Here is a 12,791-nt window from a genome sequence, read left to right on the forward strand (position 1 = left end):
CGCTTTGAATTATTTTTTTTCCTTTAAAAAATAGGTTATAACGAAAAGTTGTTTACAATATTTACTATTGTTTGTATTTATACGCCGTTGAAAATTCATTTTTTATCCAAAAATTGGTAAATGTAGCCACTTAAGTATTTGTGTACTTTAAAAATAGAAAATGCTTAATCAAGGCAATCAAAATAATACTATTCTTCACGACACTTACGTGCAACCACTCTTAACACGAGTTTTAGAAACCCAAAGATTTGGTAAGTCTTATTTTTTTAATTTACTGTTGAAATAAAAGTTTTGTTACTTAAACTGTTTGAGTTTCTTTATACAGTTTACTTGCGTTAATTCATTGCACCTCTAGTGTATATTGTATATATAGACTACATTGACACAGTTTTCAAAGGTCGGAAAATCAATATTGAAAATAATAGAGAGAACTGTGTTTTTATGTTTAAAAGTTAATTACCTTAGAGTAGTATGTAAATATTTCACCAAAATTTCTGTTCTTTCATGCTTTTCATTTACGATTGATAGTAGAACTGTTATATTCCTCCATCAGAATAAGAGAATAAAATATGAAATTTATTATGTATGGATACTTACCGGTTCATGTCGTTGAACTCAATGGAATTGCTGAAAATGTTAACATTGCATTTTGACTTCAGGTGCTTGCAGACGTCCAATAATAGTGCATGAATTAAAATCCAAAGATGGATTTAATTATGACTGCATCGATTTGGTCGTGCCTTATGCAGATATAAATTTAAAATGGACTATACTTTTTGATTCGGAATTTCCAGAGTTGGGTCCGGATTTCATCTTCAACGATGATTTTCTTTTGAATCCCGATGCAAATAGTTTAATAGAAAATGTTCCTAGTTTAAACACTTGGAATTACTGCGACAGTAATTCATTGCTCCTCGTTTTAAAGGAACTCTTGACGTACTACAAAAAAAAGCAGGTATTCAAACAAAATCGTATTTTATATTTATTAAACAACAAATCAGGCATCACAGTTGGTCCCCTTATTTCAATTTTATCCCCTTTTTCACCTTTTTTGTTGATTTATCACCTTTTTCCCCTTTTTTGCTGATTTGTCCTCTTTTTCACCTTTTTCTAATAAAAAATAAACAAGTTTTTCTTTTTTTGAAATCTTTTTCAAAGTGTAATCATAAAATTTAGACTCAATGTTATAGAATTCAGTACGTTTTATTTTTGATTCAGATTATTAACACCGCAACATAATATAAATGTGTTTTTTTACGTTAATGATTTAAATAATATAATGTAAAAAATTTCATAAATAATAAGGTGGTTCATTCAACAGAATGCAGACCTCTAGAAAAATAATTAATTAATATTCAAATAATTAAAATATTATTAATAGTTTTTTCTAAAAAAAACAAAAATTCTAATACAAAACCTTCAATTTTTTCCATTTCTGACAATAATTTCTTTTTAAATAACTTAATTCTTGAAGAACTATCATAAAATTATAACTTAGAAATTATTTAATGAACAATTGTATTTATACATTTCAAAATTAATTGAATTTTAAAATAGTTTCGTTTATAATTTTCATAAATAGATGAACTTGAGAAGATTTTAATTTCAAATTTTATAAAATTTCAATTTTTAATGAATTTTTATAGAAATTCTAAAGAACTTAAATTTTAGCAAAAATTTTCGAAATTTAAATTATTCTGAAATTAGTTAAATTTTTTAATAGGTAGAATTTATTTTAATATTTTGAGAATAATTGAATTATTTTTAGACAATTTTAAATTCCTGTTGAAATTGAATTTTATGGAAATTTTTAAAATAATTAAATTCTTTCGTGTAATTTTATTTAAATTGGATTAAAAATAGTTGAATTGTTTCGAAGAATTTATTAAAATTTTAGGAAAATTTTCAATTAAAATTGTTTTGAAAATAGTTCAATTCCTATAAAGAATTTTATTATAAAAAATAATTGAATATTGTTTCGATGGATTTATTAAATTTTAGAAAATAATTAAACTCTTTTGAAAAATTTTATAACGAATTAAGAAATAAATTAAATCCTTCTGAAGAATTTAATTATTTTCATAAATAATAAAATTCTTCACTGGAATTCTATTAATTTTGAAAAAATTTTTGATGGAATTTCTCAAAAGAATTGAATTCTTTTAAAAAATTTGAATAAAATTTTTCCGAGGAATTCAATAATTTTTATAAAATAATTCCCAAGAATTAAATTATTTTAAATTAAAAGTGATAAAAGTTCCAAAGTTATAATATTAGGAAAATTTTTATAAAATACTATTAAACGAATAATAATTTTTAATAAATTAATAAAATATGTATTTAATTTGATTAAACAGATTGAATTGATAAAAAATCGCTGTCAAAGGAGGCTGTCATTTGAATATGAAGAATTAATAAAAATTGTTAAGGAGGAGAATGTAGAAGTGATAATTATGAATAATGGACTGAAATCGTCAGAAGTGAAATTTTTCATACGGCTCACAATTGATTTCTCGAGAATTCCTCAAAAACATAAACATCATCTTCAAAGTGATGCTGTATTACTTTTGGTTACGTTCTCGGGATCGGATTATTCAAATGTTGTTCCCGCACTGCAATTGACGAAAACTATTGAGAACATTCTTGGCAGTCAGGAAACTCTATCAATTCCTCCCTATCCAAGTCAAGACGGTTTATTAATTGAATATGTTCCTCTTATTGAAAATTTCTTGAAAGGAAAAGTAAGTATTATTTTCACTGTAATTTATAAATGTGTACTATTTATGTAATCTTCTATCTTCTATATTAATAATCGATATATTCCGGTAATCTTTTTCAAGTCTGAAGTTAGTTGTTTTTGAATTCTTATAAGGAAATTTATCTAAATATAACGAAGAATTTTATAATTAACATTTTTTTAAATATCTTAATTCTTTCGTAAAATGTAATTAATTATGAAAATAGTTGAAATCTTTGTAAGAATTTAAGTAAAATTGTATTCAAAATAAGTGTATTCTTATCAAGAATTTTACCAAAATTTTACAAAATAATTTAATTTCTGAGAAGAATTTGATTAATTATGAAAAGAATTCAATTGTCATAAATAATTTTATCAAAATTTTTCAAAGTAATTGATTTTCTACGAAGAATTTTATTGAAATTATTCAAAATAATGAAATTTCTACGAAAAATGTTATAAATTAAGAAAATAATTGAAATCTTGTTAAGAATTTAATTAAAATTTTCGAAAATAATTGAATTCCTGAGGAGAATTTTATTAAAGTTTTTGAAAATAATAAGTTATTACAATTAATTGATAAAGTAGTTAATAATTTAATTTTTAAAAATTTTGAATCTGAAATAATTCCAAAATTGAAATTAATATTTATATAATTAGACAGAATTGAAAGAAAATTGATAATTAAAATAAACCGCTTTATAATTTTATTTGAAATTTCAGGTGGAAGCGTTAATTTCCAATTGCAAGAGGAAACGGGATTTCATATCGTCGTTGCTAATTATTTTACGCGGAAGCATTATCGAGTACGATGCACTGGAATTTAATCAAGCGACATTTCTCGTAGAGAAAAAAGATTTTCATTTTTTCATACATTTTCGTATTCCATCAAGATTCCCGAGAGAAAAACCAGAAGTAGTAATGGAAAGTGCGTATCATATGGATCGATCCGGAAAAATGATTACGCACACGATTAGTAAATATCCACACAACTATCAAGCGGAATCAATATCAATGGTTCAAACGATATTAAAGCATATTGAGGAAAAAGAAGTCGAACCATTTCAACAGATGTGCACGCAAAAAAATCGCTTTTAATTCCCCCCCATTAAATTATTTTCATTCTACCTCAAATTTTTCCCGTTCATCTTACTTTACGTTCATTTTATTTTCATTTCAATGTTAATGAAAGTTACTGAAATTTATTTCTAAAATTTATTTCTAAAAAACTTATTTTTTAAATTTATTTTCCAAATTTGTTTCTTTTCTAAAATACTTTCTTCAAATTTTAGTTTTCTTGTATTTATCCCCTTCGACTTTCTTCTTCTCGACGCATTTATTGTAAACTGAATTGAACACATTTTTAGTGTAAAAGAAAGCACGCGCCTTGACAAAAAAGAAAAAATGTTTGTTAACCATGAAAAAGGAGAGAAATAAAGTCAATTGACTCAAATGTAAGATACAATTATAATTTATAAATTTACATTTACAAGGCTTATAGTATTAACTTTAGTTTAATATTAAAATAAACTTACGCAGCATAACACTATAATTGGATATTCAATGGCCCACACTTGACCCCTTGCATAGTCAATCAACAAATACTTCTCTAAGAGCAGAGTTATACACATGGGTAGATGAATAAAGAACAACTAAATTATTCCGTGCCTATGCTTATTAAAAAAGAAATAAGAATTTTCAAAAAAAAAAAAAAATAATTTATCGTTGTGGCAAGAAAAAACTATTTTAAAAAAATTATCCATAAATGTAAAAAAAACGGATAATAAGAGTTGATTGACACCGCGAGATATATATTTATATATCTGTTTAACACTAATAAAAGATCTTTTCAATAAGTGCTCTGCCTTTCGTACTTACAAGAGCTGGTCCTGTTTTTTTCACATACATCGCCCTAAATATTTTCATTTTTTTTTGTTTGTTTTCTTTTTCATACTTAAGTAACGACTTATCCGTAATATTTAAGTCCTGCTGCTGATTGATAAGATTAATTAAAAAATAATAATAAAACTCGACCTATCGATTTTTTTTCTTGTCAAATATCAAACAGCAATAAATTATTCCATTAATAAATATATATATATATAAAAAAATTCTTTGCGAATCAAAGTAAAAGAGGTCCTTCAAATTAATAAAATAAAAGGAGAAAAAATTCAAAAAAAAAAGAAAAATAAAAGAATTACCACATTTGGACACACATATTGCTTTGGCTGTCTTCGCGTGAATTCAAAACAACGATTCGTTCTCAAACGTACTCGTCGTGACACCTTGATCAAGATAAGCTCATGTCAAGCATCACATTCGATTCTTCCAATGCCGGTAGGGGCAATTCGTTCTTCTCCTCCTCGGTCCTCGCGTCCGACATCTTTAGGAACTTAATTACTTTCTCGGTGGCGGCGATTCCACAACTGCTCACCTCGTTCTGAAATTGAAAAATGTTTTATTCTCCTTTTTATTTGTTACAATTTATATAATTAATAAATTTTAAAAATTTATAAATGAGGGATGTTTTTTAACAGATGATAATTTTTATTTTTGAAGCGCCCTAAAGAAGCAAATGGATCTTAGAAGTAAACGAATTTTAAATTTCAATAAAATTCTTCGCCGGAATAGAATTTTAATTAAATCCCTAGAAAGAATTAAATATTTTTCAAAAATTTTAATAAAATTCTTCGAAAGAATTTGATTTTTTTCAACAAATTGAATAAAATTTTTCACACAACTACAATTATTTTCGATACAATTTTAATAAACTTACTTGAAACAATTCTAATATTTAAAAAAAACTATATTAAAATACTTCGAAAGAATTCAATCATTTTCAATACAATTTTAATTAAATGCCTCGAAAGAATTTAATTTCTTTAGAATTTTTAATAAAATGCTTCAAAATATTAAATTATTTTCAAGAAATTTAATAAAATTCCTCGCAAAAATTGAATTATTTTCAAAATTTTAAACTCGTCAAAGAATTCAATTTTTTTCAAAAATTATAAATATCTTTAGAGCAATTCAATTATTTTCAATACAATTTAAATTAAATCCATCGAAAGAATTTAGACTGTTTGTAAATATGTAATTGAATTCTTGCGAAGAATTTTATTAAAATTTTTGAAAATAATTGAATTTCTGGGATGAATTATATTGAAAATTTTTAAATAAATTGACTTCTTTCAAGAAATTTTATAAAAATTGTATTTAAAATAATTGCATTTCTGTGATGAATTTAATTTAAATTGTTTTAAATAAATGAAAGGATTCAATTAATTTAAAAAATTTTAATAAAATTCTTCCAAGAAAATTTTTATAAGAATACAATTTTAATGAGATTAAAATATCAAATTCACAAAAAACAATTTAAATATATTTCAGAAGTAATTTCAAATTCTTTCCTCCTGGAATTTCAGAAATAATAAAATTGTTCCCGAGAATTCTAAAATTGTCAAAAGTAATCAAATTCTTCGCAATAATTTAATTTTTATAAATAATTAAATTCATCTCAAGAAATTACATAAAAAAATGTTAATAAAATTTTTTTTGTAATAATTTATAAATATCTATTTTTATGTTTTAGAATATTTACAAATCTAATTATAATTTTTAATTCAAAACAATTTTCTCTTTAATTAGTTTTTCTTGAAAAATCTTCAAAACTTTAAATTAAAATGTTATTAATTTTGAAATTGAAAACATTTATAAAAGAAAAATTCATAAAATCTTAAGGTTTCCATTATTATTAATAATTATTAACAACTCAAGAAGAAACTTACCGATGCCGTCAAATTCATGAAATTAAAGAACTTTTGAAGAACAGCAATCATAGTGCTAAATGTGTTATCCGGTAGTAAACTTCTAACCAGAGTTTCATAATCCTGAAATAAAATTCATAAAATCGTCAAGAAATGAAAAATGTTTACATGGATTGAACAAATTTTTGTTTACTATTAATGAAATTATATTCAATTTACCTTATTATCCATAACTAAGTATCCTAATAAAAGTACAACATATGCACCTATCAAAGTGTGCTCCATATGTCTACCTGCTTTCTGTAACACTATAAACAGAAAAAGATAAACAAATCTCAAATATTATCTCAAATATTATAGATATAGTAATTATATAGAAAACTACGAACATTTTGTAACTGTTTCTTCAATAAATTCCTCCTGCGATTTTGTTGTAGTCGACACAGTTTCCGTTTGTTCTGCATCTTTCTTTCCATCTAAAATAGCATCAGTTTTCTGCTCCTCAGCGCGTGCGAGTTCTTCTTGTTTGTAGAAAAGATCAATGAGTGCTTCTACTCCACTTTCGTTATCTGAAACGAAATAGAAATTAATTTCAATTTTTATCTACAATATGTGACGCTCCTCTACAAAAGGTAGAGACAATTTTATTTTTCTTTGTTTTTGCTATATTAAAAAGATTTCATTTTCATTTCCTAAAATGAGAAACACTTACTATTGAATCAGGAATTAAATATTACTTATTAAGCTCATAATGTTAATGAAGAATATTAAATGAATATTTAATATTCAATGAAAAAGAACATTAAACTCGAAATTTACCGTCAAAGATGTGATCAGCCGCCGGAGCCTTGGCTTCGATAAGCATTTTCTTGTTGTCGTCACATTGCTCCACCAAATTAATCAAGAGAATTAACGCTAACATCATCATGTCGAATCTCTTTTCCTCTGGAATTGAATCCGGTACACGTAACAAAAGATAGAGACTGCAGTCTAACACACCAGTTTGTGAACCAACTGTTTTACTGCCAAATGCTACAAAATAAAAAAGAAGAGAAATCAAAATTAAAACATTTATTCTAAATCATAAATTATGAATAAATGAAATAATCAAAAACTCACATTGTCTATTAAATCGATGTGTCAAATTGATCAGAACTTTGATAATAGCAAAGAGACATTCCCTAACTACAGCACCAGTAGAACTTTTATCACTCGGATCTATGATTGGATACATAGGAATTTCCTTCGCGCACAGTTGATAAAGACTAGCAAGAGTGCTCACCAAGACACCATTATCATATTTTAACAAGTACACTTGATTCTCTTCATTCATATGCGTTACCTAAAGAAAAAGAAATCAGAATTATAGAAAGAAAAAAATTAAAAACAAACAAAACCTCATTTTTTATAAGAAATGTAAATTTTTTTAAATTTTGAATACATGGAATAAAATAAAAAGAAATTCTTCTAAGAGGAAAATGAATGAGAGATACTCACATTTTCTAAAACGCGCAAACATCGATCGACTTTTCGTAATTTGTCGAGTATAGGATCACACCATCCACGTGCAATCTCACTGACGTTTATATGTCGATGGCAATCCCTGATTGTCTTTACGATATGCTCCAATCCACCCAATTCCCTTAATTCCTCCTTGAACCACTCGCCTGCTCGTCTTGACGTTAAACTCAATAGCGTCTCCATTGCTAATTGTCCAACCTATTAAAAAAAATAAATACAATAAAATTAAAAGAAAAAAAAAAGAATACATTCATCAATTGAAAACATTTTTCCATCAATTAAATGTAACATTTTTCCAAACGTAAAACTTATTTTTTACAGGGTTGCCACAAATATTTAATTTTATTTTTCCCTGACTTTTCCTTGATTTCCAGACTTTTTCCTGACTGATTTTCACTTTTTCCCTGACCCTAAAGAATATTCTGATTCACTCTAAAAATTATTAGATATTTAAAAAAAAATGTTCTATTACATTTATTTACAAATTTCTTTAATTGTAAAATTATTCAAAAACTTCAATAACTTCTTTTTTAAATAAATATTTAATCATTATTATTTTTCTGTAGGAATTAAAATTCTTCAAAACATTCAAATTCAAACCTTTTTGAAATTCAACAACTTATAAGAATATTATTACAAAACATGAAGAAGGCGATTCAATTATTTTTACAAGCAGTACAATTTCACAAAAAATTAAATTATTTTAAAAAAATGTAATACAATTCGTTGCAATAATTTGATTTGATAAATTTTAATAAAATTTTTAAGAATAATTACATTTATCGAGTAATTTGATTAAAATATTGTACAAAAAATTATTAAAATCCTGCGATGAGTTTTATTATTTATCAAAATAATTAAAATTTTCCTAAGAATTTTATTAAAATTTTCATAAAATAATTGAATTTCAGAGAAGAATTTTATTATTTATAAAGATACTTGGAATTTTAACAAGAATTTGGCTTTAAATTTTTTAACATAATTGGATTTTTGCGAAGAATTTTATTACATTTGAAAATAATTAAATTCTTCCAACGAATTTTATTCAAATTTATAAGAATAACTGTATTTCTGTGAAGAATTTTATTATTTATATAAATAATTGAATTCTTACAACGAATTTTATTCAAGTTTATAAAAATAATTGAATTTCGGTGAAGAATTTTATTATTTATAAAAATAATTGAATTCTTGAAAATAACTATGTTAAATTTTTTTAAGTAATTAAATTCTTGCGACGAATTTTATAAAAATCTTTTTAAATAATTGATATTTTTCGAAAAATTTTATGAAATTTTGTATTTTAAATAATTGAATTCCTGTGAAAATTGTATTACTTATGAAAATAATGGAATTATTTTGAATTAATTTATTAAAAATTGAATAATTGAATTCCTACGAAATTTTGACAAGAATTTTATTAAAATTTTTAAATATAATTGAATTTCGATGAAGAATTTTATTATTTATAAAGATAATTGAAATTTTGACAATATTTATTTTTTAATTTTTGAACATAATTGAATTTCTGCGAACAATTTTATTACATTTGAAAATAATTTAATTCTTCCAACGAATTTTATTCAAATTTATAAGAATAACTGTATTCTTACAACGAATTTTATTCAAGTTTTGAAAAGTAATTGAATTTCAGTGAAGAATTTTATTATTTATAAAAATAATTAAATTCTTGAAAAAATTTTATAAAAATCTTTTTATATATAATTGATATTTTTCGAAAAATTTTATGAAATTTTGTATTTTAAATAATTGAATTCCTGTGAAAATTTTATTACTTATGAAAATAATTGAATTATTTCAAAGAAATTTATTAAATATTGAATAATTGAATTCCTGTGGAATTTGACAAGAATTTTATTAAAATTTTTAAAAATAATTGAATTTTGATTAAGAATTTTATTATTTATAAAGATAATTGAAATTTTGACGAGAATTTTTTTTAAATTTTTGAACATAATTGGATTTCTGCGAAGAATTTTTGTAACTTTTGAAAATAATTGAATTTCTGTAATCATTTGTAACTTTTCCAAAATCCAATTTTTTTTAGTATTTTTAACTAAAATTCTTCTATCAATCTAGTATTTATGGAAATTGTAAAAATTGTTCATAAAATAATTTATAAGTAATAATTTTATGGTAGTTTTTGTAAAATTAAGTTACTTAAAAATAAATTATTGTCAGAAATTGAAAAAATTGAAGATTTTTGTATTACTTTTAGTAAAAATCCCTGACTTTTCCCTGAATTCCCTGACCTGTGGCAACCCTGTTTTAACAAATTAAACAAATTTCAAAATTAAATAACGATTTTAAAAAATGAAAATTAGCTCTAATTGAATGATTGTTACATAGTATTTCTAATAATAACACGCCTCTGCTTTAATTAATAATACAAGCCTTGAAACAATGAGAAATTTTTTTTTTTTTTTTTTTTGAATAAAATAATAATAGAAAACGGTGTCACGCTATTGATGTCATTTTCAACAGGAGGCAAAAATGAAAAGAAAAATAAAAAACTTACGGTGATGTTATCAAGATTCAGGTGTTTCGCGTGTCCTTGAGCTTGAATGTCGGCGCAGAGTTGTCGGACTTTCTCTTTATTTTTTAACAATTCAGCCCGACTCAGGCCACAATCATCGAGAGCATCTTTGTGACTTGCGTCGGATTCTAATAAACTAAGCATCAGCTCTAAACAATCACGATCAAGATCCATTGCCAGACGATCTTGACTTAAAACAAACATAACTGTTGCTGTACATAATCCAAGACTCTGAAAAATAAATACAATAAAAAATACAATAAATGCAATAAATACATTAAGAAATAAAAATTCACTCAATTCGTTAAAAATTTTAATCCCTTCAGTAGTCGCGTCTACTCTTTTAGAGAAACTTAGAGAGAAACTAAAAAAAAATCATCTGATGACGTTTTAAAAAAATACCAACGATTTTCAAACAAAAAAATGTTGCAAGTTAAAATGCAATGTGAAATAAAACCAAATTTTTGTTTTTTTAAAAGAAAGTTTCACCGATATTCTCAACTAAAATCAAGAAAATATTTTAAATATTCAATAAAATTATTTTTATATCAATCTATCTTCTATATTATTAATAATTAGTATTCCAATAAAATAATCTATTCGCAGTTTGAAATTTATTGTTATTTGTTTTTCTGTTTCTTAACTTTTTTAATAACTTTTCTCAATTTTTTGAATTTAAAAATTAATGTAAGTATTGAGAATTATTGAATTCTTAAGAAGAATTTAATGAAAAAATTAGAAAATAATTAAATTTTTTTAAATAATAGTTTTTCTAATAATTTTAATTGAAAATTTTGAAAGTACATATATTTGAATTTCTTTTAAGCCATTAAAATAATCGTGTTTGTTAATAATTGTAATTAAACATTATTTTGGTTATTGAATGTTATTAAGATTTTTAGAAAATAAATAAATTCTTCACAGAATTTTATTACAATTTCTTAAAATAATTGAATTCAAGGAATCCAATTAATTACATTTCAAGGAACTGTATTAACATATTGAGAATAATTGAATTCTTTCAAAGTATTTCTTTCATTATTTAAAAAATAATCGATTTCAATAATAATTATTGTAATTAATAATTATAATTACTCAATTTTATTAAAATCATTGGTAGTAAATTAAAATCCTTTGAACAATTTTATTAGAGTTTTCATAAATTTTCAATTTTTTAAATAATTTCTGTAAATTTTTTGAAAATAATGTAGTTTTTTTAATAATTTAAATTAAAAATTTTTATAATACTTGAATTTCGGAAAAAATTTCTTTCCACTTTTTACAATAATCGTGTCTATTAGTAATTGTAATGAAAAATTAGATCTTATAAAACAATTCATCAAAACTTTGATAATAGAAATTTAAAAAAAAAATTAAAACAATTTCTAAAAAATAAATTATTCATCAATTTCTTTTAGAAAAAGAAGAAACATTCTATTTCATAATCACAATTTTTGTACAAAATTCTCAGTTATTTCTTTTTTTTTAAAAAAAAGGAATAAAATTGCAGCATTTATATTTATTTGTCACGATGTTTTATCGGTATTAACAAAACTTCCAGTTTGCTTTTAGAAATAAAGTTAAAAAAAACTTTGCATGATTTCTTTTTTTTCATAAAATTTTATAACAAAATCTCAAGTATTTTTTCTTCCAGAGTTGAAAAATAATAATAATAATAATAATATTTCTCACGATTACTATAAACTTTTTGAGAAAACTAAAAATTCTAAAAGGGTCAAAATGTTTTCTGGCCTATTTTATTTTATAACCATTGAATGAATTGAATTTTATTCCTCACAAGAAATTACCATAAAAATAATTTTATGGTATATTTAAAATATTTTCCTCATATATAGTTAAATATACTTTATTCAGGGAAATTGCAGGAACAGAATAAAATACGTATAGAGAAAAGTTTTACTAAATTAAATTTTTTCCGAATTTACCTGGTCTTTCGTTGCATCGTGAAGAGCTTTGAAAAATTTGGCAACGGTACCATGGGCTCGAACGTGCATTCGAAAAGCTGGAGCCATGCATTTACTTGCTAATCGTATGGCCGAGAGACAGCGAGTGGCATTTGGATTGTTTTCTCTTAAAGTATCCAAAATATATTCGACATCATCGTTGAACTCTTGGAACTCGCCACTTTCTTGAATCTGATGAGCTTTTTTCACATTCTTCACCACCGTGTAAAACTGTAACGAAAATT

General features: G+C 23.7%; 2 protein-coding genes across 3 annotated transcripts in view; one reads left to right on the top strand and one right to left on the bottom strand.

Moving 5' to 3' along the window:
• LOC122509093 (BRISC and BRCA1-A complex member 2-like) lies at positions 1 to 4,195 on the top strand. The gene is made up of 4 exons (XM_043622861.1): positions 1 to 251; positions 660 to 955; positions 2,358 to 2,741; positions 3,461 to 4,195. Exons 1-4 carry the CDS (start codon positions 161 to 163, stop codon positions 3,833 to 3,835), a joined length of 1,146 nt encoding a protein of 381 aa, XP_043478796.1. The 5' UTR covers positions 1 to 160; the 3' UTR covers positions 3,836 to 4,195.
• Positions 4,186 to 12,791, bottom strand: part of LOC122509091 (protein wings apart-like) — a 23,473-nt gene continuing 14,867 nt past the window's right edge. For both annotated transcript variants that reach the window (XM_043622858.1, XM_043622857.1), the window contains 9 exons: positions 12,529 to 12,777; positions 10,565 to 10,813; positions 8,002 to 8,223; positions 7,624 to 7,846; positions 7,324 to 7,536; positions 6,894 to 7,073; positions 6,724 to 6,812; positions 6,526 to 6,627; positions 4,186 to 5,177 (listed from right to left, as the gene is read on the bottom strand). In XM_043622858.1, the coding sequence (XP_043478793.1) occupies positions 5,028 to 5,177; positions 6,526 to 6,627; positions 6,724 to 6,812; positions 6,894 to 7,073; positions 7,324 to 7,536; positions 7,624 to 7,846; positions 8,002 to 8,223; positions 10,565 to 10,813; positions 12,529 to 12,777 (1,677 nt within the window). In that variant the 3' untranslated portion in view covers positions 4,186 to 5,027. The remainder of the gene's footprint in view (positions 5,178 to 6,525; positions 6,628 to 6,723; positions 6,813 to 6,893; positions 7,074 to 7,323; positions 7,537 to 7,623; positions 7,847 to 8,001; positions 8,224 to 10,564; positions 10,814 to 12,528; positions 12,778 to 12,791) is intronic.

This window comes from Leptopilina heterotoma, unplaced genomic scaffold, assembly GCF_015476425.1.
Source record: "Leptopilina heterotoma isolate Lh14 unplaced genomic scaffold, ASM1547642v1 Lhet_6, whole genome shotgun sequence".
NCBI classification, from domain to species: Eukaryota; Metazoa; Arthropoda; class Insecta; order Hymenoptera; family Figitidae; genus Leptopilina; species Leptopilina heterotoma.